We start from the raw sequence: 25,503 nt of genomic DNA, 5'->3' as shown, positions 1-25,503 counted from the left end.
TGGAGCAGGTGCTGAATGATAGGGACAGGATAAGCATTAGGTTGGAGACCCTTGTTTATTGTGGACTTGTAGTCAGAACAAATTCTTATGGAGCCATCTTTTTTTAAAGGTATTACAATGGGAGTTTTCCATTTAGAAAAGTCAATTGGCTCCAAGACCCTTGTGAAATCAATTTGTCAAGCTGGGCCTTAGCACGTAATGCCAATGGCACTCTGTGAGGTTTGAGGCGTATAGGAGCAACGTTAGGGTCCAAGTCAAGGGAAATAGGAGTGCCATTGTAGCAGCCCAGTTTGTCATTGAAAGCTTCTGAATAGTCAGCAAGAAGTTGCTGCAGGTTGTGGGGGGTAACTGTATTTACTCCAGTTACTTGGAGGCCCAAGAGAAGATCAACATTAATTTTATTAACATTAAAAGAATAAGTTAGTGACTCAGCTCTTGGGTTGCTTTGTTGATGGCATAGCATTCTTCTTTGGATTTGAGGTTTCTTGGTTGTCTGAGATGTTGAGATGGCAGGATTGTGTTTTTAGGTGCCTGGCAGATTCTAGCTATGTGGCCTTTCTTCTGGCACTTTAGTCAAACAACATTTCGGAAATGGCAAGTGGCTCTCAGATGGCTTCCTCCACAGCTGAGGCAAATCAGCTGTGGTGTAAGTTGTTTCTTGTCGGCAGGAAAACTTTTTCTCTGTGTCGGCTGGGGTGCTTGGAGGCAATTGATTGCTTCTTCCTCTTCAAAGTCATTATCTTTGCCGTAGGTGTCTTCGTAGTGGACTGCAGTGCTGGGTTTTACCCTGGGTTTTTGTATTTTGGCTGAGAATAAGTTGGATAGTTCAGTGGCTTGGGCTTCTTCGATGGCTCGCTTCAAGGTGAGATCACATTTAGCCAGCAGCTGTCATTGAAGTCAAAGGTCTCTCACCCCGCAAACGAGCTGGTCCAGCAGCATATCGTCTAGATGATCTCAGAAACCGCATTGAAGGGCGGCTGAACAAAGAGCCGCCATGTGTTCACTTATGGACTCACCTTCTGCTTGGCTTCTTCTGAATGAATGAATGGCGGCAGGCAATACGCGATGGCTTTGGGGCATAGTGGTTACCGAGTACCCCTTGTAGTTCTTCCCAGGGGGCAGCCTTGACCGTCTGAGGAGCCAGCAGCACGGTGGCGGTGTCGAAAATGGTGGCCCCACAGAAACTTAGGAAATATGCTTTCTTCCTGTTAGGAGGGATGTCAGAAAGGTTCGCAGCATCCATGACACATTTGAACCTATTGATGTATGATGTCCACATCTCGGAGGTTGGCCGAAAAGGTGGAAAATTTGGCGGCACCGCCATATCTTCGTTTGATAGTGACTTCTCTTAGTGACAGCTCTTTTTGGTGACAGCTCTTACTGACAGCTCTTTTTGAAGTGACTTCAGCCATGTGGTGCTCTCTCTTTTGCCTCAGGAATTGCCTCAGTTCATCAGCATCCCACCTTCGTCACCAGTTTTATATCTGGCGCACTTAGAAGAAGAGGCAGAGGCAGTATAAAGCTCTAACAGGCTTTATTGTTAACTTGTAACTCAGTTGCGGCTAGCCGCAGCTCGCAGCAGTAGCTGAGAGAGAGAGACAGCTGGTTCCGTTTGACAGCTCCTTTTATATGGAGCCATCTAATGGTCCAGCCAATCAGGGACTTCCCTGGCTCCCGCTTAAACAGCGGACCAGAGTGAGGACTTGCTGGCCATAACAGGTCAAATGGAATCAGCTGTCTCTCTCTCTCAGCTACTGCTAGCCACAGCTGAGCTACAAGTTAACAATAAAGCCTGTTAGAGACTTTTGGCTTCATGCAAGGAAAGCAGCAGAAGCAGCAGAAGTCTTTCTTTCTCTCCCCCAAATTCCACCAGAAATGATTCTTTGTGAGACTTGTTGTGCTGGCGCAGCCTCTTGGAACAGGGTGCCTTGCAGGATCCCAAAGACTCATTTCTGGTAGAATTTGGGGGAGAGAAAGAAATGCTTTTGCTGCTTTCCTTGCATGCAGCCAAAAGCAGAAGAAGAAAGAAGCGGAAAGAAGCAGCCCAGTGGCCAGGCGAGGTGCGTGGGGCGGGTTCCCCCCTCCATCCTTTTCCTCCTCCCCTCACTACCTCTTGTTGTTCGCAATGCAAGAGACACAAGCCTTATGTTCCCATGGGCCATGTGGGCAATACAGCCTTGTGTTCCTGTGCAGCCTGGATTAATTGCTTTGGGGGGGGTGACATTTCTTTGCGGACCACCAAAAATTTTTCATGAACCCAGCCTACTTGTTGGCAACCACTGGACTAGAGAGTGCAGAGAGGAGCAACAAAAACTATTAGGGGACTGGAGGCTAAAACATATGAAGAAAGGTTGAAGGAATTCAGCATGGCTAGTCTAATAAAGAGAAGAACCAGGGGGGACAGTGTTTCAATATTTGAGGGGCTGTCACAGAGTGGGGGGGGGTCAATCTGTTTTCTCAAAGCACCTGAAGGTCAGACAAGAAATAATGGATGGAAACTGATCAAGGAGAGATTAAATCTTGAACTAAAAATTTTTATGACAGAACAATCAACCAATGGTACAGCTTGCCTTCAGAAATTGTGGGAGCTTCATCACTGGAGGCTTTCAAGAAGAGACTGGACTGCCATCTGTCAGAAATGGGGTAGGGTCTCCTGCTTGGGCAGAGGGTTGGACTAGATGACCTAAGAGTTCCTTCCAACTCTGTTAATCTGTTAATCAAGGGAAGAAAACTATACTCCTATCCCTGATGGCTGAGAATTTCTGGGAGTTGAAGCCCATGTATCTTAAAGTTACTAATATTGATGTTCTATATTAACATTCTCCAAATCCTAAATTCTGATTGGTCCACATGGACCGCAACCTGATTGGCCGACTAAGCGGCCATGATTGGTGCGCTAAAAATCTACCGTGATTGGCTGAGTCGATCGCGGGAGATTCAAAGCGCTGTCATTGGCTGCCGAGCCGCGAGCTAGCTCTATATGAAGAGCTGCCGCGATTCCTAGGTCCTGTACAGAACTGTATACCAAATAAAGAGCTGACTGTTCACTTTGGTCTCGCGTCTCTGTGGGAACCGATCTACCTGATCTAACAATTGAGATATACTAGATCTTACTCCTTTCCCAAGTATTAGATGTAGGATCCAAACCCCACCCCCACCCCAAAAATCTTATTTCTATTAGAGTTGAATTATTATGATCTTAAAAAAATTTAGAACAGGATCTTCTGAACCCATTTGCTCTTTAAAGCCTAATTAAACTGAGGATAATCGCAAGGGCTATGATTACATAAGACCATACTGTGATATTGTTAGCCAGTTTATTGAATAAATTACAGTTTGCTTGATCACACAGTATATTGTTGCTTATATTTGCGTTTTTAAAATTTGGTGAGCTCATTTACATAATTACTAATAGACTGAAGTCTTCCACCATTTTTTTCTTCACACTCTAATAAGGTTTTGGATTCTATAGGGAGCCTAAAGAATTTTTGGAAATAAAAATTATGTGGGAGGGTGGTTCAATGCTTTTCAGTATGCCACATTATTATTTTAAAATTAAAACAGCTTCTGATCTTGTTGTCACATTGTGCTGAACTATGATTTATTTAAATATGGTTTATTCAACACAGTGCATGACTACTGGCAATGTTTATACAACATTGGGTTCATAAGCCATAATAATTGAATATATACAGAACGTTTCAGGCCATATCCGAGCAAGCATTACGTTTGCACATTTTGTGCACCATGCTCTTCAAGGCGGATCAGATAGGGATTGGGGAATCTTGTTAATGCCTGGGGAAATTAGTCTGAACATAATTGATGTCCATATACAGATCTCCCTGGTAAACAGAACAATTAAGTTCCCAGTGTAAGCAGAATAAAGGTTCCCTGAAATTGATCTGTGAGATTTCATGAGATGGTATTCCATATAAATCCAGGTACAACATTTTATGGCAACAGCCAAAATCATGGCTGTCGTTGCTGAAAAAACATGGCACTTAGAATGGGAAAGCAGAAAAATATCAGCAGAGCTGAGATTGGGCTTTGTAGATTAAGGATGTCTGCAATTGTGGTCAAAATGGCTGTTGTAGCTGCCCTATCAAAAGTCTGAATGTTTTTATTGTACCATTGTGGCCATAACTTTGCCTTTTTGGCCTAGGTTTTCTAAATTAAGGATGTCTGTTAAATTGTGGTCAGAAAAGTCAAAATAGATCCAAAACAGATCATGTAATTTCTGTACATTTTAATGATCATAACAAATGGTAAAATCACAAGATCTGGAGAATTCTAAAAAGTCCTTAAATGTGGAAACAGATTTACTCATAAGATGAGCGTAGAATGATTTGAATGGTATGAATAACATCTTCCCTTCGAACGCTTACAACTAAAAGCTAAGCTAAAAAGAAAAAAAAAAGTTTGGGTTTGTCACCTCTAGAGTCATTTCCTTCCAGTGCATTTCTCATTTCTGTCTGCAAGTGTTTGGCACATTTACATGGTAACAGCCCAAAAAACAGTATGCAAATTCAGTATTATTGACTGTATACATTCCTTGGTTACTAGCCCTAACGATCAGGAAGTGAATAAAATGAGAATAAAGTACAGTTTTCAGATAAGCAAGAGGTTTCTTGAAACTAAGAATGAAACAAATTAAAACCATCAGAGGTTTAAGATCAGCAGCACAGAATTTACCACATTGGCTTTGACCTTGAACCTCAGGAATGTTCTTCACTGGTGAGAATGGGAATTATGCAAGTTACCAGGCAGCAATTTGAGCTACTGTGGGACCCTGAAACAAAAAAAATCTATTTGCATGGTTATGTGTGTTCCTCTATCTACGTGGTAGACAGAATTCGACTATAGGCTTGTACCTGGGAAAATTGTTTAAGACCTTTATAAAAATACTTTTTTTAATCTCCAGCAAGCCCAGACTTACAGAGTGGGAGGGAAGAGAGCCTTTATTTTTCCACTGTAAATCAATTATCATCTTATTGATTTTGATAGTTAATTGGTTAATTATTGCCATGGATCTGGCTGCCTCCCATCCATCAAACATAGTGATGTTGCTATGTTCACACCAGCTAGAGACAGTGAGAAAGCCAAAGGTGTGCAAAGATAGTTTTCCTTCAAAAACTATCCTTCAAAAAACCAGGACAGAGGCCACAGAGTAAAGATAGGCAAGGACAAGGTTGGTCTTGAGTTCTGCAGGCTCCAGGAACACATAACAAGCTCTTTAACTGAGGAGAGGCTCTCTGGTCAGGATAGCCATGACCGGTGAGCCGTGGACCACTGGTGGTCTGTGAGAAATTTTTGGTGGTCTGCAGAGAAATGTCACCTCCAAAGCACCCCCCCCCAAAGCAAATAATCCAGCCTGCGCAGGAACACAAGGCTGTGCCACCCACATGGCCCACGGGAACACAAGGCTTACGTCTCTTGCATTGCGAACAACACGAGGTAGTGAAGGGAGGGGGAAACTTGCCCCACACACCTGGCCTGGCCACCAGGCTGCTTCTTTCCGCTTCTTTCTTCTTCTGCTTTTGGCTACACACAAGGAAAGCAGCAAAAGTATTTCTTTCTCTCCCCCAAACTCTACCAGAAATGAGTTTTTGGGACCCTGCAAGGCATCCTGCTCCAACAGGCTGCACAGGCAAAGACTCAATTCTGGTGGAGTTTGGGAGAGAGAAAGAAAGACTTCTACTACTTCTGCTGCTTTCCTTGCATGAAGCCAAAAGCCTCTCTCTCTCTCTCTCTCTCCCCACGTCCCGAGAATGGAGCTGGAGATGGTATCCTGCGATCCCAAATAAAGAATGATCGATCGGTAGGAAAATGAGGTGGGGAATTTTCCTGCAGACTTTTTGGGGATTTTCCCAGGGACCCTGAGAAAATCCCCAAAAGTCTGCAGGAAAATTCCCACTCCATTTTCCTACTGATCATTCTTTATTTGGGATTGCAGGATACCACCCCCCCTCTCCCCGAGAATGGAGCTGAAAAGCAGGTTAGTGAAGGAATGTGGCTGCCTTGGAGGGTGTGTGTGTGTGTGTGTGTGTGTGTGTGAGAGAGAGAGAGAGAGAACACGAACATCACCGCCAGCCCTCCGAGGTTAGATCAGATCAGATCTCTCTCACTCTCTCTTTCTCTCCCACCAACGTCAGCAAAGCACCGTCAGTCAAAATTCATATTAGTGGTCTGCGGGATTTAAAATTATGAGTTTGGTGATCCCTGAGGTCCAAAAGGTTGGCGACCCCTGGGATAGATAACCTCTCACTGTATAAGCATCAGAAAATGTTTGACTCTGCATAGCACAGAGAAGCAAAAAAGGAGGCAAAGGGCTGGTAAGGAAGAAGGATGCCCAATGCTAGTTGCAAGCATGTCTCTCCCAGTAGCCCAGCTCAAAGGAGAGAGAACCAAGACAGAGAGGTAGTTGTGCAGGCAGCTGGGAGCCATGTTTTTCTATGGAGTTTCGATGAGAAAAGAAAGAGAGCGAAAGAAAGCAGAAATAAATTAATAACTATAGCACACACATGTCAAGCAACCCCTGGTTAGTAATAGGGTTTAAATTAACGTACAAGCATGAAATTATCTCTTCCCTTCCACACACACACCCTCCCACAGTATAAATCTTATCACAGTGTAGCTAATCTCTGCATCTGATGAAACATGCTGCAGCTCACAAAAGTTTGCCTTTTAATAAAATACATTAGTTGGAAAACATAGTATCATGCACCTGATTTTTTTTTACCAATGTAGACTAACACAGCTTTCTTCAGAATCTCTCACTTCCTGTTTCTACCCACACAAAATGTTTAAGTTACTTTGTTATTGTCTGCAAGTGTTTGGTTGCTGATTAACATCTTGATCATTAATACTGCTTAGAGTAGTTCAACTCTAAGATTCATAGAAACATAAGAAGTTGATTAGCCAAAGCAAAGACTTGATTTATTAGGTAGCAAACACAATTTATTTGGGTTGGTTCCTGTGATTTGATTCTTTGGCTTCCTTTCTGTCTTACAGATAAGGGTTAATTAATAATCATTGACAATCAGGGTGGCCAGTAGCCACTTTGATTAGGAATTCTAAAAACTGACTGGACTCAGGAAATGTAGGGATAGCAAAATGGAAGAGCTGCATTCCTGGGTAAATTATAAGCAGTCCATATGGTGTATGGGTTAATTTGTCACAGAGCAATATATATATATAAAAACCAAATGACTTGCATCCTAAGCTGTTATCATGTCCAGAGACATGTTAATCAAGTTTTCCAGCAATTTTCCCTTCCTTTTTATTTTAGGAGCTTGAACAAAGTGTTTTTGTCAGGTTTTAAGGAAATATCCCAAAGAATTATAGTGCAAACTTAATGGCTTGAATTCCATTAATAAGGAAAATTGGACTATAGCTAGAATTTCAGTGGAGCATAAATGAAGACATGTATATCATGAAAAATTAATTTTTTCACATGTCTATGATGATTCCATGATGTCACTGTGCCTTCTGCTTATGATTACAGTATAAAGTTATCAATAGTCAACCATCTAACTCAGGAGTGTCAAACTCAATTTTATTGAGGGCTGCATCAGGGTTGTCTTTGACCTTGGGGGGGCAGGGGGGCATGGCCAGCTCAATGTCATTCATGTCATGGGCACCTTTGGTGGCCTGAGCGCTCTGCCAACAAAAACAGGCTCCTGAATTCTGTTTCCGATAGCAACCCTCTGCCAGTGAAAACAGAGCTTGGGGGGGCGGTCCATTTTCACTGGCAGAGGCACCGCAGCCAGTCCTTTGCTGTTTCCAGGGGGGCACTACAGGCCAGATCTAAGCACCATGTGGGCCGCCGGCTCTGGCTCCGGGCCTTGAGTTTGACACCCGTGGTCTAACTGGTCACTTCTGTTGTGATTATATAGCACAAACAAAGCAAATTATAACTTCAAAGTAAATTAGCTATAAAAACAGAATTCTTTTAATGCAATTAATTATAATTAATGCATTTTTTTACTTCAAACTGAAAAAGCAGTGTGTGTGTGTGTGTGTGTGTGTGTGTGTGTGTGTGTGTAGGGGTAGGAAAGGATTCTTCGCAAAACAGAAACCATGATCATTGCCTGAGTTCAGAGGAATGAAATTGCAGTTTCCCCTAAATAATACTTTCCTGTTGGAATAGCTAAAACAAACAAAGGCCAGTTCCTCAGTGGTAATTTATAGCAGTCTTTCACAATCTGGTTGGGGAATTCTGGGAGTTGGAGTCCACCCATCTTAAACTTACTGAGAGTAAGAAACATTGATTTATAGCTTATTCTAACATCCCCCACAAGTTATAGTAACTTAAAAACTATTGTTGCAGTCATATAAAACTAGTATATTGCCAGACCTTGGTGGAATGAGACAAACATTGCCCCTATAGGAAATGAATTCCTCACAGGCTCTACAGAACTGGAGTACAATATTGTAAAAAGATAAGACTAGAAACTAGAGAACTATTGGCTTTGTGTAAAGTTTCAAATGCAGTTCTAAAGTATCCCAAGGAAACTGTGTGAAAGTGATTTGACTCACGTTTTAGTTTTCTTGGTGCAATTTAAGTTTATTTTTCCTTTCCTTAAATATTTAGGGAAAAAAAGTTAATTTGTTTCATGGGATAAAATCTTGTAGTAGATATACAACTGTTGCTTCCAGATAAGTTTGCAAACTTGTTACTAATTTTAAGGGTGATCTGACTACTATATTTCGTTAGATACTACAAACTCTTAAGTGGCTTCACCCACCAGTCTGGCATACCAGTTTACTTGATTTTGGCAGGCATTGCAGCTTATTTAATAGTTATTAAATAATTTAATAGTTATTAAATTATTTAATAGTTCCAACATGATTGGAACAAAGCCTGACTTAGCAGGTCCAGATCCAAGTACCACATCCTTCCCTTTAGGCAATATGTGTGGAAAAAGTAACACCAGCAGCACTATTAGAAAAGCACCTCGTAAAAAAGATAAGACTGCAAGAGCTGCCGCATGGAAGTGACTGATAATGGGCACACATAAGGCCGTCCTCGGCCTAGAAGCAGGCAACAAAGGACGAATTCGTGCATGCGAAGCGAGGGAGCCCCAATCGCTTCTTCGTCCTTTTTCAATTTCTCAAAGGGAGATCCCGGATACGAGTTTCATTTTTTGTCCAGCCATCGGGAAGCCTAACAGTCTTTTGGATCTTTCGTCTTTCCACTCCTGCTCAGAGCTTCCAACTCATTTCCTCCCATTTTTCCATCTCTTTCTCTCTGCGAGTCCCCCGCCTTAGTTTTCTCTCCCTCCTCCTTTCTTCCGCGATGGCCTCTTTCCGTTTTCGCATCAACAATTTGGACCGTTCCAAGGGAGCGCTGCTTCTTCCGCCATCTCTCTTCTACTGGACATCACTTCGCCGCTCTGCTGCCGAGAATTCTCGGCCTGGAAACCACCCTAAGTTTGTGCAACCACACACATCAAGTTTTTTTTTTTTTTGAGGGTGTGTGTGTGTGTGGGGGGGGGCTTTCAGGCTTATCTGATCGGCTTCAGAGGTTCTCCACCCATGTCAGCAGGGAGGTAGAAAATCAATCTAAAGTACAAAAAGTTATAAACGCACAAAGGAAGAAAGAGCTAATGAACAGGAAAGCGCGGAAGTATTTAATGACCCTAAACGCAATTTGTTCGCTCAATAAAACACTTGGGTTGCCTTTTTTGGGGGGGGGGGGGGTTAAAATATTTGGTGAGTGTAGTTAATTCTAGATTGAACAGAGCAACAGGACAGTATCTTTTGGAGAACAAAATTAGCTCTTTACTCTTAGGTATCAAAAGTGTCTATTTCTTGTGCACGCTATTCCCGATTGGTGGATTTGCCTATTAGATTAGACGACGGTAACGCTCCGGAGGGTGGGACCAGGTTTGGTATAAGAGGCACGCGCGGGAGGAGCAATTTCTTTCCACCCTCGCCTCTTCGTCGACGACGCTACTTCGTGATCGAGAAGCGCATCTGATTCTAAAGATGAGCTCCCGGAGCACTTCTTCCTCCTACCGCCGCATATTCGGCGGCGGCCGGCCCAGCAGCACCCGCTCTATAACTTCTAGCACCCGCTACTCGGTGGGTAGCGCCATCCGACCGAGCTCCGTCCGCCTGGTGTCCTCTCCCGGCGGCATCTATGCCTCCAAAGCCGTGAGGGTTCGAAGCAGCTTTCCGCCGATGCGCATCGGCGGCGATCCCCTGGTCGACTTCTCCCTCGCCGACGCCATTAACACCGAGTTCAAGACGAACCGCACCAACGAGAAGGCCGAGCTGCAGGAGCTCAACGACCGCTTCGCCAACTACATCGACAAGGTGCGCTTCCTCGAGCAACAGAACAAGATCCTGGTGGCTGAGCTCGAACAGCTCAAGGGCAAAGGCACCTCCCGCCTGGGCGACATCTACGAGGAGGAGATGCGCGAGCTGCGCCGGCAAGTGGACCAGCTCACCAACGAGAAGGCGCGCGTGGAAGTGGAGCGCGACAACCTGGGTGATGACATCCAGCGTCTGCGCGAGAAGTAAGTGGCCAGGGAAGCGAGTCGGGTCCTGGAGCAGCTTGCTGGGCAGGTCCCGTTCGTCTGAATGGTGTAGGGGTTAAAGTGCTGGCCTTAGAAAACCAGGAGACTGGAATTCTAGTCCCGACACAGGCGTAAAAGCCGACTAGGTGACTTTGGGCCAGCCTAAACCCACACGGTTGTGATGGGGCGAAAGGGGGAAGAAAAAAAAATTGTATGTTTCCCGCCTTGAATTACTTACAAAATAATAAAAGTGGGGTTAAAAATCGAACAATAACCCTACAAAGAATCCCTCTTTGTGAGCCATGACATAGGATATTATAAAGCCCTTTTGTGTGAATTCACTCTCGAGTGGAGTAAAGTTTTAGGAGGAGGCTGTATCTTCTGTTCCTAAAAACGAACTATCTGGATAATAAAACTATTGGTTAATAGTACATTTGCCAGAGAAGAGCATGCTCTCCCGATTAGATAATGGGTGTGTCCGCTGGGGGGTAGTAACGGGTGTGCAAGTAATGGAGGACAAGGGAAAAAGGAGCCAGTGGGACTTTTCTCACTATCTCCCAATTTACTGGGCATTGTATGTTCCTTTTTAATGTATAAACTTGATTGCAGAGGCAAACACCAGTTTAACAGATATTTCTATCCTGGATTGTAAAGTAAGTATGTATCCTTTATGTAGGCTCTTTTATAAAAGTAAAAGTGCAAACATACAGCTGCCCCTTAGATCTGTGCAAATGAAACAGCAAATGAGTATCTTAGTTTTTAGGAAGTTGCAGCTGTAGTTAAGCAGCATATGTTTTCAGTTCTCCCTTGGAAATAAAACTCGTGATGTTAGCTCTGGTTAAATAGTTAATTCCAAAGATTTAGTTTCAAAAGTTTGTGAAAACTTTTTTTGTTTTCAAAGGCTTGTGGATACTTAAGAATTACTTCTTTATATTCTCAGTAATTGATGCAAATCATCATAAATAAGATAAACTGCATAAAAAGTTGAAAGACATTTCCAGAATAAAGCTTATGGAGTTTTTTTTAAAAAAAATTGGAAGCACAATAAAATTCTTTGTCCAGAAGAATGCATTAGGCGGTCATCTTCCCACGGTCTGTAGCACAGAAACAAATGATTTGGGTTCCCCTCCCCCCCTCACTTTGATGCTTTGTAGCATGGATAGGCACCATTTTGGTCTCAGCTCATTTATACTGAAGACATAAAACCCTCAGTGAGTGAGGTTACATCATACATGTGGCTGAATATGGGATTTTTTTCCCCTTCAAATTTTTTGAACGGGAATTATTTATTTTTACTTTGCTAAAACCATGTTAAGTCTGTTTTAGAATTCACTCTTTGGTTTTAAATTTCCTTCCTCAATTTTTTTCACCAGCCCAACTTAGGAAGGTAGCAAGTTGATATAAAGTTGATATAAAGCTATGATATAATTGGACCATAGTAGATGAAAAAACTTTTGTAAACAAAATTTTGTAAGTTGCCCATTCCTGATTTTATACAGAAATGAGTATTAAATTACTTTTTGAGTTAAACTAGAGTTTGATTTACTAAGTCTTGCACTAATGGGGTTTAGTATAAATCCTATTCAGCTCAATGGGATTTGTTCTAATAAATTTATATGATTTGCAATTGATGGCTGTTTAAGAGTAAGCCCTGCAGGATTCAGGTAAACTTGCATTAAATCATATTTTTTTCTGCCTGTTGAAATTTCAGTTTGTGTTTGTACTGGACAACTAGGTTCTGGCTTCATTGGTACTAGAATTAAAAGATATAAACTAGAATGCTACGTTGGTAAAAAGATGCAGCTTTGGTAGTGATTTTAGTGGGGGAAATCAGCAGTTTAGCAAACTTCATTGCTGATCCAAAATTCTCTGTTATACACCAGCCAATTTTGTGTCCGGGATATTGTTGGATTAAATAATGCCATTCAAGCAGTTTCACTCTAGAGGTAGTCACATACCATGATGAAAAAGAATTGTCCGTAACAAAAATATTTTTTTGTTAATTGGAAGGCTTTTTTTTCTTGCTCCCCTCTTATTTTCTTTCTTAGGTATGGCTGCCTGTGACATCTAATTTTTTTGTGATTGACATTTTGAACATATTTGAATTATTTTTTCAGACTTCAGGATGAGATGCTTCAGAGAGAAGATGCTGAGAACTCTTTACAATCTTTTAGGCAGGTTAGTATCTGTAGCTTTTCTTGGAAAAGTAACGGTGAAGCCACCTAGCGGTTAAAAAGTTTGTAGGCAAGTAATTTCTTAGACTGAAACTTAAAAATGCCTGAAGGGAAGCCTTCCCTATAGTTTGATATAAATACTTGTTTGTTGCTTCTAATAAACTTATATTTTTGAGTGTGCAGCAAGTATTGATACACTAATAATTTTATTAGAATTTTAGTTAGTCCATTGAAAGGCCTCTCTTCTAATCCAGAAATTCTCTGTTATACACCAGCCAAACACATGTTTCTGTGAAGACTGAAAGGGAGGGGACAATGCTCCTTAAGATTTCAACTCTCCAAAGTTTAGATTCAATCCTACTATCTCAAATTATAGACATAGCTTACAGGGTAGAAAATTATCTGTATACCACATATTGATTTATGTGCCATAAATATACACTTGTGTTCACAGAAAAGGCAGCTTTTATCTGGAAGAAAGATTTTTTTTCCCTCTAATAGGCTGGATCCAGAGAAGACCTACTAAAATCAGATTATTTTGGTAATGTCAAAACTCAGAGATTGCCACTTGCTAATAACCAGCTTGTAGGAAGGTGACTGAGGTTTTCATTATTATATGTACAAAGGTTTCAAGATCATTTCTTTAAGCATTACTTTTCCTCTTAAAGTTTTGACCTGTGTTTAGATTAGTTTGTGAACATATTAATGCTTCATATTTGTTTGCTCAGATATTTTTAGAGCCAAGATTTTTAAAAATTCTGGCAAAAATTTTGCCTGCCATCCAAGGGGGTTCAATGGAATCTATCCCCCTCACCCAGTTCAGTAGGGGGTGAAAGACGGAACATCTGTTCTTTCCACTGAAAGGTATTAATAGTTTCTATGGGATTCAGTCTGGAATGCGGAGCCTGCCTTGTGGCCAGAGACTGAAATAACAGAAGCTTTTGTATTCTGGGGTACTTTTAACCAAAGGCTGCATTCTTACTGAATTTGTCATGATGCAAGCACATTTTAAGAACCCACAAATTAAAGTATTAGTCACTTTATCTATTACAATTTATAAGCAGGCATTGAACATTTTTAACTGCTGACCTGACACTAGCTGAAACTGGTGTTGATTTTTTTAAAGTTTATTTAGGGTTCAAACTTCACAGATAATGTCCCGAGTGGTGGTGGTACCAGAGCTGTTTTTCATTCAGAATAAACTTTCTTCAAACACTGAAAGAAAAAGTCTGAAGTCTGAATGCTAATTTGCATATCATCCATTGATTAGCTTAGTTCTTTGTACAGGCTGCAGTTTAGCTTAAATAAGCAATCATTGGGATCCTTGACATTCAACGACCAACTACCAGACATTTTTTTCCCTAAAGAATTAAAAGCAACTGGAATATAAAGGGGTTTTTTATTTAGTAGGTTGTGTGTTTTGGTTTATTTCACTACAATGATGGGTAAGTGTTAGGTTGTTCTAATGTTTTCCCCTCATGTTTAAGCCAGATAATCAGTTGATGGAAAAGACTTCAGTTGTATATGCTAGGAGTTGATGGTGCCAAAGTCATAAGTGCCAACAACACTTTTACATAGTGACTGAAACCACAGTGACTGAATTCATACTGCATGGGGCATAATGGGTTAATACAAAGATTCACAAATTCTGTGATTCCCCATAAAATAAAACACTTATATTTGCAAAGCAAAAAAACAAAATCTACTCCAGCCCCACACACTGGCGATATGCACGGCACCAGGAACAGCCCCTCAAAGGTGCCATTTTACCAAAATGAGGAAACTTCGCCCTGTATTTTCTTCCTGATTCTAAGGAGATAACCCAGCCCAGGCCTTTTCCTTCCCTATTAGCGTATACCACATATAGCAAGACTTCCTTCTCTCCCTGCTAAGATTTTGAATTAGGTAGTCACTGTGTTCATTTGCCTCTCAGCCTTTCTCGTTGGAGGCACCAGTTTTTCTCCCTTGATTGGATTCAGGTAACTGCAAACTCTCAAAGTGATTTGCTTTAGTTTCCATGTGTTGGGTGTCTCCAGTGTCAAGGCTCATATTTTTCATTCTGAAAAAAAAAATCATTTCTTCCTTTTCCATTCCATAAGTTCAACAGTAGTACTGTGTTGTCTTGAAAGTGGCAACATAAGCTAGTTTTCTCACCAGCCATGCACATTGTGGTGTTTTCTTCCAGGATTCTGTGTTTTAGGCTATTCAGAAATTTTTATTTCCCCTTGGATGTGTTGGTAAGTATGCCGAGCCACAGACTGAAAATCCCTGGTTTATCAGATATTACCCACCAAACAAGGAGAAATCATGTTGCTCATTTCAGTTGAAACATTGGAAAAGAAATGCTCAATTTTATGATAAACCTCTGAAGCTTGAGGAAAAGTTTTAAATTTACACATTTCAGATTATGTAAATGCCTTTGAATGCCATTTTAAACATTGAATGTTGCATCTGTACAACTTTAAAACCTGAAGAAAACTCTTGCATTTTTCTAGTGTAACACGTAACGTGTTTGAAATGCAGCTCCACAAATTCTCAGCCACCATCATGTGTGGTTTGAACCAGGCAATATAATGTGAACAAACCTTGGCTTGCTTCAAATACCATTAGGTGATTTCTATGGGCACCAAGACTGTAAAACCACAAATTAAATAAAATTAAATAAAAATAAGATGGCTGAAAAAATATACTTAAAAACAAATCTCCAAAACATTGCAAGATTACAAAACAGTGGGATTTTGATATCTCTCCTAAAAATGGGCTGTCTCAACTGAAATCAGAAGAAGTCTATCCTATTAATTTCCTGAATTTAGACTCCACAATTTTATGACTATTCCTGGTGCCAGTAAAGATTGCTAACCTCTGAATTAATGTCTGTAAACTTGAGTAATATATTTCCCCCCATTTGGATTGTAATCTATTGTTTTATATCTGTTTCCAATTGCACGAGATTAAGGCTTCCCCATAATGTCACACTGAAAAAAAAATACTTCATGTTATTACATGGCCTGCTTTGTAGTAGAGATATTCTTCTCTGTATCATAAACCCGATGCAGTGGGGTTGTTTTAGCCTTAGTGGCTTTAAATTGCTGGCTGGGGAATTTTGGACCTTAACATCTTAAAGTTATCAAGGTTGGGAAACATTGACCTACTTGTAGTAATCAAATCAGCTTGCAAAATACTTTTCAGTATGGCAGCATTTCCAGATGTTTCCTTAACTCTATATGGGACGCAATGTCTCATGGGACCCATAGTTGTCTTCTCACCTGCTTTCAGGAGCAAAGTGAGACAATGAAGTCCTTGGGAGGGCTAGTGAAACACTGCATTAAACACGTTCTGGTCTTAACGTATTACTGGTGGATAGTTGTTTTTTTAAAGGAAATCTGTTCCATCATAATTTAGCATTTTGTAGCTAAATATTAGCTGCACAGTCTTGGGGCTGCCTGCTGTTTTCTTTCTTTGAATCACTAATTACTGAAAAACAGTGGGGCCTCCAAGAAGGACTGAATACATTTAACTGTATCCAGATTACTTTCAGTCTGCTAGAAAGTCATATGGGTATAGTTAAATGTTCAGTGAGCATTGGGCTGGAAAATGGACTTCGAAAAAGATGTGAAGTCATACTCCTGGCTTATATTTTGCCCAGCCCAAGCTTGGGTTTCTGTATGCTTAAGTTTAACTGTTTTGTGGAAGGGTCTGGTAGTTCTGCAAAGATTATATGAGACCAGAGTTATTGATACAAATTATAATTTCACCGTACACGTTGCTTCAATTTTGGTTGTAGCATTTTCTTCCCCTCCCCATTTTGGATGTTTTCCTGTTTGCCTGAAAAACGGACATTTAATGAAAACACATTGTAGAGGGCAGTCTATTTGCTACCGTGAATGGAATGTGAAGCAAAGTTCATAGTAATTAATCAGAAAAGAGTCCCTTCTCTACAGAAATCTAAGTTTTTTAAAGCCTTATAGGAGTTTTCTCTCCTCTCATCCTGCAACAACACTGTGTCTGTTGACATATAGTTGGCAGGAAAGGTGACTTCTCAGTGACTTCTTTTTCAGTCTTTGGAACTCTCTGCCAAGGGAGGCCAGGGCAAGGTTATACTTGCTTCACTGTTGAGCAACAGTATTTTATTATATTTGGCTTTTAAGCTGACTTTGTTGAGAAAGGTCCAAAGTGTTGCATGATATTTCTTTTTGTGTTTTCTTTTGATTTAACTACAGGTTAACTTATATATTTGACTTAAATATTTTGGGAGCTTGGCAACCTGTTCACATTTGCAATCAGTTGCATCATCCCATTTTCCCCCCACTACAAAAGAAGAAAAAATGCCTATTGGCTGTGTTGGATTTGCTTAATAACCTGATAGTTTTCTTAATGACTGTGGAGACTTGCTTTATGACCATTGTAAAAACGGTGGCAAAAATCCAAGCCTGGGCATGTGGTACCTCAATTTACATCAAAATTCCAGACTCCATTGTCATTTGTCCTCCTGATGAGGTTCAGCTATAACTCCCAGTATCCCTCAAATGGATATCCTGGCTAAATAGTAGTTTAAGTATAGTGTTACATCTGCATACAGATTTAGCAACTGCATCATTTGGGAGTTACAACAGTGGTGAACAATAAATTTTTAAACAATCCTCACATTTATAACCTTTGCAGGTCTTAAAGCAAAGGAGAGCTGAACTAAGATCATAAGCACAGTTGAGATCCCATTTAGTGACCGCTTTGCTTGATGACCAGCTTAAGTTGCTGGTTGCTGGTCCCAATTGTGGTTGTATGTATAAAGTGTATAAAATGAAAGCATAATTTGGGATTCACTGATATGGATTTTTTTTAAGGCCTGACAGCTTCATACATTCACCCTGTCACATAATGAAAGAAAGTGAAGATGATATTATCAATTCTGAAACCTGAAACATAATAATTGTAGTTTAATTTTAGCCTTGTTTGAATGTTACGGAACAATTTATGTTAAGCACATGGTACTATAGGAAAAATATAACACTGAAAGACTTACCTTTTCTCTTCTTTGCAAATTGTCAATATTTTTTTTCCTTGGAAAAGGTCAGTTCCTTCCTACTTGTTTAGTATGCTGGAAAGAAATGGAATGTACTCATTTTTAGACGTAATTGCTGCAGGCATGAAAAGAGTTGACCACAGAGTTTATTGTGGGCATTATTCACATTTCAAGGGTGTTTTCCCACCTGGCTGTTGAATTAATTTTATTCTTTCTTTCTTCAGGATGTTGACAATGCCTCCTTGGTCCGTCTGGATCTGGAACGCAAAGTTGAAACTCTGCAAGAAGAAATTATTTTCTTGAAGAAACTTCATGAGGAGGTACATGTTTTTAAGGTTATCTGGGCAAAGAATAATCTTGGTAAATGTGCTCGCTGCTTAACCAGTATTTATTTATCCCTGAAGGAAATCCGTGAGCTGCAAGCCCAAATCCAGGATCAGCATGTCCAGATTGATATGGATGTTGCCAAGCCTGATCTCACTGCTGCCCTGCGTGATGTACGTCAGCAGTATGAATCTGTGGCTTCAAAGAACCTTCAAGAAACTGAGGAGTGGTACAAATCCAAAGTAAGCAAAAGGTTTTCAATAACACTTTTAAGAAGAAGGAAAAAAAAATTCTGTAGTCGATCAACTTACAATTTTTAAGTTCTATCTTGTTGACTGAAGGTCAAACAACAATGTGTGTGCACTCTCACACAAGTCATTTAATATGCATTTTGGAATAATCTAAATCTACACTTAGGTTAGAGCTAACATTAAACTTAGAAAGAATTATGACCATTAAAAGTGACCTGGGTATATTTAAAATCTGCCTTATTTTTTTTTTTAGTGTACAATGCTAACATTTTCATGCTTGCCATTTAGAAAGCAGGACCTTGCATTTTCTATTTCTAGAAGAGAATCTGGGCAACTCTTGTATTTTTCAGTTAAAAGAATTAGTTCAGTATTTGCCTACTCAAAAGTAGATCTTACTGATTTTAGTGGGATAAAAAGAAAAACCTGATGCCTAAATTTGCCCTGATATGACTGCCATGAATCTCTTTACTAAATGAATCTCAAATATATTTATTACTATATTTAATGCTAGTCCAGAATATTTCATATAATTCAATTCAATTTATTGGCTATCACTAATCTAAATGATTTCCTGTATCTTCTCTTCTGAAGCTGCAAGATAGAAATATTTTTCCTTCTGCACTGTTGCTAAGAAATGTCAGAGAAGTCAATGAGTGGGTTTGGCTTTGTTAAAAAGCTAGTGAAATCCTGCAGGGATTACTTTTGCCTTGTAAACAAAAGCTCTGAAAATAAAGAGGAGTAAAGGCTGTAATCTTCCAAAGCACGCTAATTAAAACATGGTATTTTTTTTAAAATATACATGTTTCAAAGAATATTAATGAAGTGCAGCTGGTCCACCAGAAGTGACTTGTTAAGCAAGGTATTGATCTATCACTGGATTCTGCTGATTTAGCTCTAATATTAAATATTTACACTAACTATTGCTAAATGTGAAAAGTTGTATTCATCCTTTTATGTTCCCCTTTATGCTGAAAAAGTAGAAGCAATCAGAAAAAGTAGTGGATCCAAATTGAAATGAAGGCAGGGCCAACCCAACAAATTATTTGATAAATTGAATAATGGATAAGTAATATATACTACCAATTCAAAAGGTGACCCATGCATGCCTTAGCAGGAAGACAATACCTTCCTATAAATATCATGGCCACTCTGGTTTGGTATATTACACATACCCATGGATAAGTCAACCATTGATATTTTTGTTTACTTGGCCTATCTGCAGGTGACACATTTCTGAATTGTATTTTGGTTAAATAATCTGAGGGTAAGTTTACCTATATAAAGAACAAGGATACTTTAAAAATTACCAATACATACATTTTGGGGATGTATTTTTGGACCTAACATTATTGGCTTATCTCTGTATTCATAGTGTATTTTTTTCTTTAAAACTGGAAATAAACTATTCCAGTTGATTAATATTCAAAACCATTTGTCATTCCGGTAAGGCACTTCAGAAGATAAATAATTCCCAAGTGTTGCTTAAGATAATTTTATATATATCATTTTGCCAGCTCTATCATGCATAAAAGACTGGGCTCACACATTATGCTAAATCATGACTTATTTTAACCATGTTTGTTGAATTAACTAGATCCACATACCAATCAATACTGTGCCATAAAATAGCACAGTACAGTTTTTGAACTCAACCAATTAAGTGGAAAAAGCTTATTAATATGAATTCAGTTACTATTCAGAGGCAGATAGTTACTTAAATTCATCATAGCAATATTGACAGAAACAGCACCTTCGATTTTTGAAAGTAAGTGAAGAGACATCTAGAAGTCTTGATGCAACCCAAACTAATTATTGTCTTTTCACAAAACACTGAATGGATAAAAAGGTGGGTTTTTTTTAATTCATGCACATTTACAGTTTCATAATCTGGCATATTAGTTTGCAGATCTGTCTGAAGCAGCCAACAGGAACAATGATGCCCTGCGCCAGGCTAAACAAGAGGCCAGTGAATACCGCAGACAGATTCAGTCTCTCACCTGTGAAGTGGATGCTCTTAAAGGAACTGTAAGTGAAAGATGCGGCAAGAAAGTGGTGACTTTTGTTATCTTCAGGATTTGTCTCTTATTATTTATTGTTAAAATATAGCAATATTATTTGGCCAACCAGACTCTCTCAGCCTACTTCAAAGGGTTGTTGTTGTGGGCAAAATAGGAGGAGGAAGGTGCGTTGGATATGTTTGCAACTTTGAGTTATTTGTAAAAATAATAAAGGTGGAATATTAATAAATAATCAGCAACTTAACTATTGTGAAGCGTTTATGAATAGGTTTTTTAAAAGTTGACTTGTGCTACAGTAAAGAAAGGGAAATGGGCAGTGGTGGAGGCTCACTCGTGCCCTAAGCACTGACAAATCCTGGTGCCCCCCTCCTTTGTACATACTGTAAAAACGAAGCCATATTCTCAACTTTGTTGTGCCCCCTTTGGGCCTGGTGCCCTAAGCATGTACTTAGTCTGCTTAATGGTTAATATACCACTGAAAATGGGTGAAGGGACTTTTTTAAATTTAAAATCTGAGCAAAGGTGAGCTTGCCAGTAGCTGAATATATTGTGACTTTTTAAAAAAATTTCAGAGTGAGTCTTTGGAACGCCAGATGCGTGAGATGGAAGATGCCTTTGGACTTGAAGCTGCCAACTACCAAGACAATATTGCCAGACTTCAGGAAGAAATCCAGAACATGAAGGAAGAAATGGCTCGTCACCTCCGAGACTACCAAGAGCTGCTCAATATAAAGATGGCTCTTGATATTGAAATTGCTACTTACAGGAAACTGCTGGAGGGAGAGGAGAGCAGGTACAAAATGCATTGTTTGAATTTGGGGAAGACTGGTGACAGTAGGGTCATTCGTAGCTCATCTCATTCTGAATTTTTCCTTTTTTTTACATGTATATAGAATTAATGTGCCAATCCCAACTTTTGCTTCCCTGAATCTGAGAGGTAAGTAGCTATTGACTGTCTCAGGAAATGGAACTTTTGGCTTTCATTTAACATTTGGAGGTATCATTTTGGCATATGATCAAGAGAAGTAGCTTGGATTTCACAGGTTAGTGTGCCTCATATCATGCTTACCTGGATTTTTGAAAAACAACAACAACCCAGTGCTTTATGTTGATGGCATATAGTAAAAATGGTCAGAAAGCCCAGTTTAGTTTTTTCTTACTAATAGTTGAAACACTAATGGTCTGGCAGTTATAGAGAGATTACCAGCTAGTGAATTTCAGATATTTTGGATCACTGTTTATTCAATGACCTGAACAGATGAACTTAATGGCTGAAGCTGATAGAACCTGAAGCTCAAAATCCCTAATTTACCAGATTGCTTGCATCCTGCCTTATCTGGGCCTGATCTCTAAAAATTAGCATTGCTATATTTTGAACTCAAATATTTTGGCAATTGCATGCTGGAAGTTGTAACCAATTGCCTTTGCGTCTGCAGAAACCAATCTTGAATCTATCCCAATTGATACCCACTCCAAGAGAACACTGCTAATCAAGACTGTTGAAACTAGAGATGGCCAAGTGAGTATTCTTAACTTTATTATAAATACATGTTTGCATGAGCTGTTTGTTTAGGCACATGTTTTATGCAGCTTTGCAGGATGGACCTTAGTCATTTGATCATGCTGAGACAATGGTTAAGATGATACCTATTCTTACCCAAGATGCAAAAGCTGCTGAATTTTAGCTCAGTTTATAGAAATATGTTATAACACAATAAAGTGGCAGGTCCATTTTGGCAGTATAGAATATCTTGGTATTTTTCTGTCTTAATGATTGGGTTGGACATATGACTTTGGAAGTAGAATTAAAACACCTTTTCACTTTCATAACTTGACTACTGCCATTGGCCAGTGCAAATTCCCTGTAATTTTCACTGCTTATCTACAATGACAGTTGAAGACTAGTCCAGGCAAGGCTCTCAGTATTTGATAATGCTAAATGTAGCCCTTTCGTACTAGGCTTATGGAACCGTGCACTACTCTGCTTCCAGAAGTCAGAGAGGCATGCAAATACACCACCTATTGCCCACAGTTCTAATATTATGGCCCACAAACCCAGAAGTGCTATTACAATCTCAGTGGCTTTTAGTTTTCTCCCCAGTGCTTTGAAGAACTTTTTTGGGATTTGAGTTTGGGAGCTGCACTGCCCTATAAACAGTTGGAGAAGTTCATATGAATTTTCTTGGTGTCAGTTCAAATGTAGGAAATGTTAAAAACAAAACAAAACCATTAAAGTCACGAGCGAATGTTTTGGGAGCCAAGTCCACTAATACCCATTCTAATACTTGGTGTCATTTGTCTTGATAGGTAATCAATGAAACCTCTCATCATGATGAACTGGAATGAAGAGAGAGAGAGAGTAACACATCTGGTGCAGAAACAAAAGGATCCTTTACCAGCAACACTAAAACAGCTTTCAAATAGTGTGCAAAATGTTTCAAGGTTGAAATATCCCTTTTAAAATAAGGCCACTTTAATTTTGATTTTTGAGGATGCCCAAAACAGCATCCAAACACTGAAAGTAAGTGTAAGGTCAGAAGGATCTTGTTTGAGGATGAGACAGATCCTAACTTGAGACAGGGCTTTTCAAATTTGAAATATTTTGCACACTTAATCCTTTCAAGTGCCTTTCTACACATTTTCCCATGAGCACAGGATGGTTATGATAGAAGTAATAGGTCTTAGATCTTAAGAATTGATTCTCTCTTGATGAAAAGAGAAAACAGGATTTAGTTGAGATAACTATCAAGGTGCACTACTGTTTAAGTTTCTGTACTCATTTAAATTACTTTTTCAGCACTGTATGCACAACTCTTATTGCTTTAATAAAGTCACTTTGCAAATGATTGATTTGTTAATTCATTTTCATTTTGGCTGAAACAACAGAAGTATCTAACATGGGATTCAATGTAAGTGGGAAACGGGAAAAACATCCTCAGGGAACTGCTCTCTACTGGAATATTAGTTCTAGGCTATTAGCTCGAAAAGTAAAACTCTGATCCAGTGAATTATCCAGATTAGATTTATTCATTTTAGTAGCATATAAGATTTAACAGAATATAATTAACTGAGTTGGAAGGGACCTTGGAGGTTTTCTAACCAAACCTCCTACTCAAGCAGGGAATCCTGCACCATTTCAGACAAATCTCTTCCTAAAAATATCCAAAGGTCCATAAAAATATCCATAACTTCTGGATGCACTGATTACTAGGGGCAGGCCAGAAATAAACTATAGCCCAAAAATGGACTATAATATCCTGTAATCCTCTCAAATGGTAGGCTGTGTTATTATTTGGGAGTTATGCTTCAAAATTGCACAAGTAAACCAACAAAAAGCAACAATGGGAAGACTACTTCATGTCCTTGTTCACAAAACCAGCCACCAATTTTATATTAATATCTTAAGGTGACTCAGTTTTGTTTTTGCAATGTATTCTTAACTTGGCATTAAAAGAAACATTACTTTTGCAAAGATGTCACTACTAATGGGAGCAAGCAAAGGACAATCGTGGGATAAGTGTGTGTAAATGCATGCACATTAGAGGATGAATTTGATCTTTGGTTAGGCTTTTGTTTTCCTTCCAGCTGCTTTGTCTGCCAAGCACAGATTAGTTCCCCTGGTAATTGTGGTGCCTCCCAGACTGAAGACTCAATGTTTACAGTACCTTTTTCCCTCTCCAGCCTTTTATACCATGGGGACCATATTGCCAATAACTGTCAGAAAGTTAACCCTGCAGTAATGCTTGTGTTGTATTTTTGATAGATTTGTTTCTCGATTAATGCAGGAAGCAGCAAGCACCCTATTTTTATTTCAATCTTTTAACTAATTGGGTAATTATAAAGGTGGAGGATCACATAGCCTTGTCTCCCCATCCCTATCCTTAAAACTCAAATTCCTTGACTCCCCCTTCCTGTGATCTTACATCACTGCATGCTTCCTGTGTTGTTCTAGCTCCCTGTTTCTCCAACATGACAACTTTAAAACGTGTAACATTTAATTTGAATATTGCTGACTTTTCAGCTCCCAGAACTTTCCCAGCCAGCCTGCCAATCTTCAGTTCTGCAGCTGAAGTTCACACAACCCTGTTGCCAAGTTTGGGCACAACGCTGGTCCAAAAATTTAACTTGAATATTGCTGATTTCTAGGCATATCCATTCCAGGAGTGTCCATAGAGGAGTTTCAAAAAGCAAAATGATGACCATGACTACATGAGATCCCACCATCTTTTCATGAGTGTTGCACATGACACGAAAAAAGACGCTTATTCATAGACACAGCTGCCCTTTGACCTCCCTTGGATGCCTTTGCAATTGATGCATCTAGATCAGGGTCAAACTCTAGGCCTGCAGGCAGCATCTGGCACACAGGTGCTTCGATCTGGCCTGCAGGGCCAGCCTCAAAATAGCAAAGGACTGGCTCACAGTGCCTCTGCTAGTCAAAACAGGTAACGGGGCCCTGTACTCCATTTGGGCTGCCAGGGTGGTGCAGGAGGTCATCCAGGCCCAAAATGGGGTGTGGGGAAGCACGAGCAGCCCCTGCGTGCCCTGTTTTGGCTGCCAAGGTAGTACAGGAGGCTGTCCAGACTCAAAACGGGCATGGGGGCCCTGTTTTGGCTGCCAGTTCTACAGGAAAATAGTTGGGAACACAGGCAGCAATTGGAAGAAGAAAAATGGTCAGGAAAGCATTTTTTTCAAAAAAGAAGGTGGCCAACAAGAGCAGAGTCCAAATATAAGGCACAGGGAGACACTGTCACAGAAGAAATATGGATAACAGGAATGAGAAAAGCAGTTAAAAGCAATCTGAACTGGATAACGAACTCCAGTTGCAAGGAAATCCCTCTTCCAGAACCTGGAAGACTTCTGATTTGGGGGCAGAGAGGCAACAGAAGGGATCCTTCAGGCTACACAGACTCAACTTTAGGCAGCTTTAGTTTACCAAAGTCTTGATTTCAACTAGTCAAGGCAAGGTCTTCTCTTTAGCATCATTTCTTTCCTTTCTCCCATTCAGCCTTTTTCTAACCCCAACTTTTAACCGCACTTTCTAGTTTGCACCCATTGTCATTTTTCCCCTATAGCCAGAAGGGTTTCTTTCCTTGATTGGGTACTTCCCTTGGCTGCCTTTTCTGGGCTGAGTCTCCTTTTCTTTCTTCCTCTGAGGTTTCCTCTGAATCCTCCTGCTGTGACTTTCTGCTC

General features: G+C 39.9%; 1 protein-coding gene across 1 annotated transcript; it reads left to right on the top strand.

Moving 5' to 3' along the window:
- The first annotated feature begins 9,069 nt into the window (after window positions 1-9,069).
- On the top strand, window positions 9,070-23,156 carry VIM (vimentin). The gene is made up of 9 exons (XM_026686212.2): window positions 9,070-10,523; window positions 12,641-12,701; window positions 17,942-18,037; window positions 18,122-18,283; window positions 20,192-20,317; window positions 20,883-21,103; window positions 21,204-21,247; window positions 21,747-21,829; window positions 22,618-23,156. The coding sequence occupies exons 1-9, from the start codon at window positions 9,991-9,993 to the stop codon at window positions 22,654-22,656; spliced, it is 1,365 nt and encodes a 454-aa protein (XP_026541997.1). The 5' UTR covers window positions 9,070-9,990; the 3' UTR covers window positions 22,657-23,156.
- Window positions 23,157-25,503: the final 2,347 nt, after the last annotated feature.

The sequence above is a fragment of the Notechis scutatus genome, chromosome Z (genome assembly GCF_049901735.1).
Source record: "Notechis scutatus isolate UNSWTSFEM ecotype Mainland chromosome Z, rNotScu1.2, whole genome shotgun sequence".
NCBI classification, from domain to species: Eukaryota; Metazoa; Chordata; class Lepidosauria; order Squamata; family Elapidae; genus Notechis; species Notechis scutatus.
Note: the sequence above shows the minus strand (reverse complement) of the source record. Positions and strands in the feature narration are given on the sequence as shown.

Coding starts and splice junctions, on each gene's coding strand:
- VIM (XM_026686212.2), top strand. CDS start 9,991: ATGAGCTCCCGGAGCACTTCTTCCTCCTACCGCCGCATATTCGGCGGC. Junction 20,318..20,882: donor TGGATGCTCTTAAAGGAACT/GTAAGTGAAAGA, acceptor AAAAAATTTCAG/AGTGAGTCTTTGGAACGCCA. Junction 21,104..21,203: donor CTGGAGGGAGAGGAGAGCAG/GTACAAAATGCA, acceptor ACATGTATATAG/AATTAATGTGCCAATCCCAA.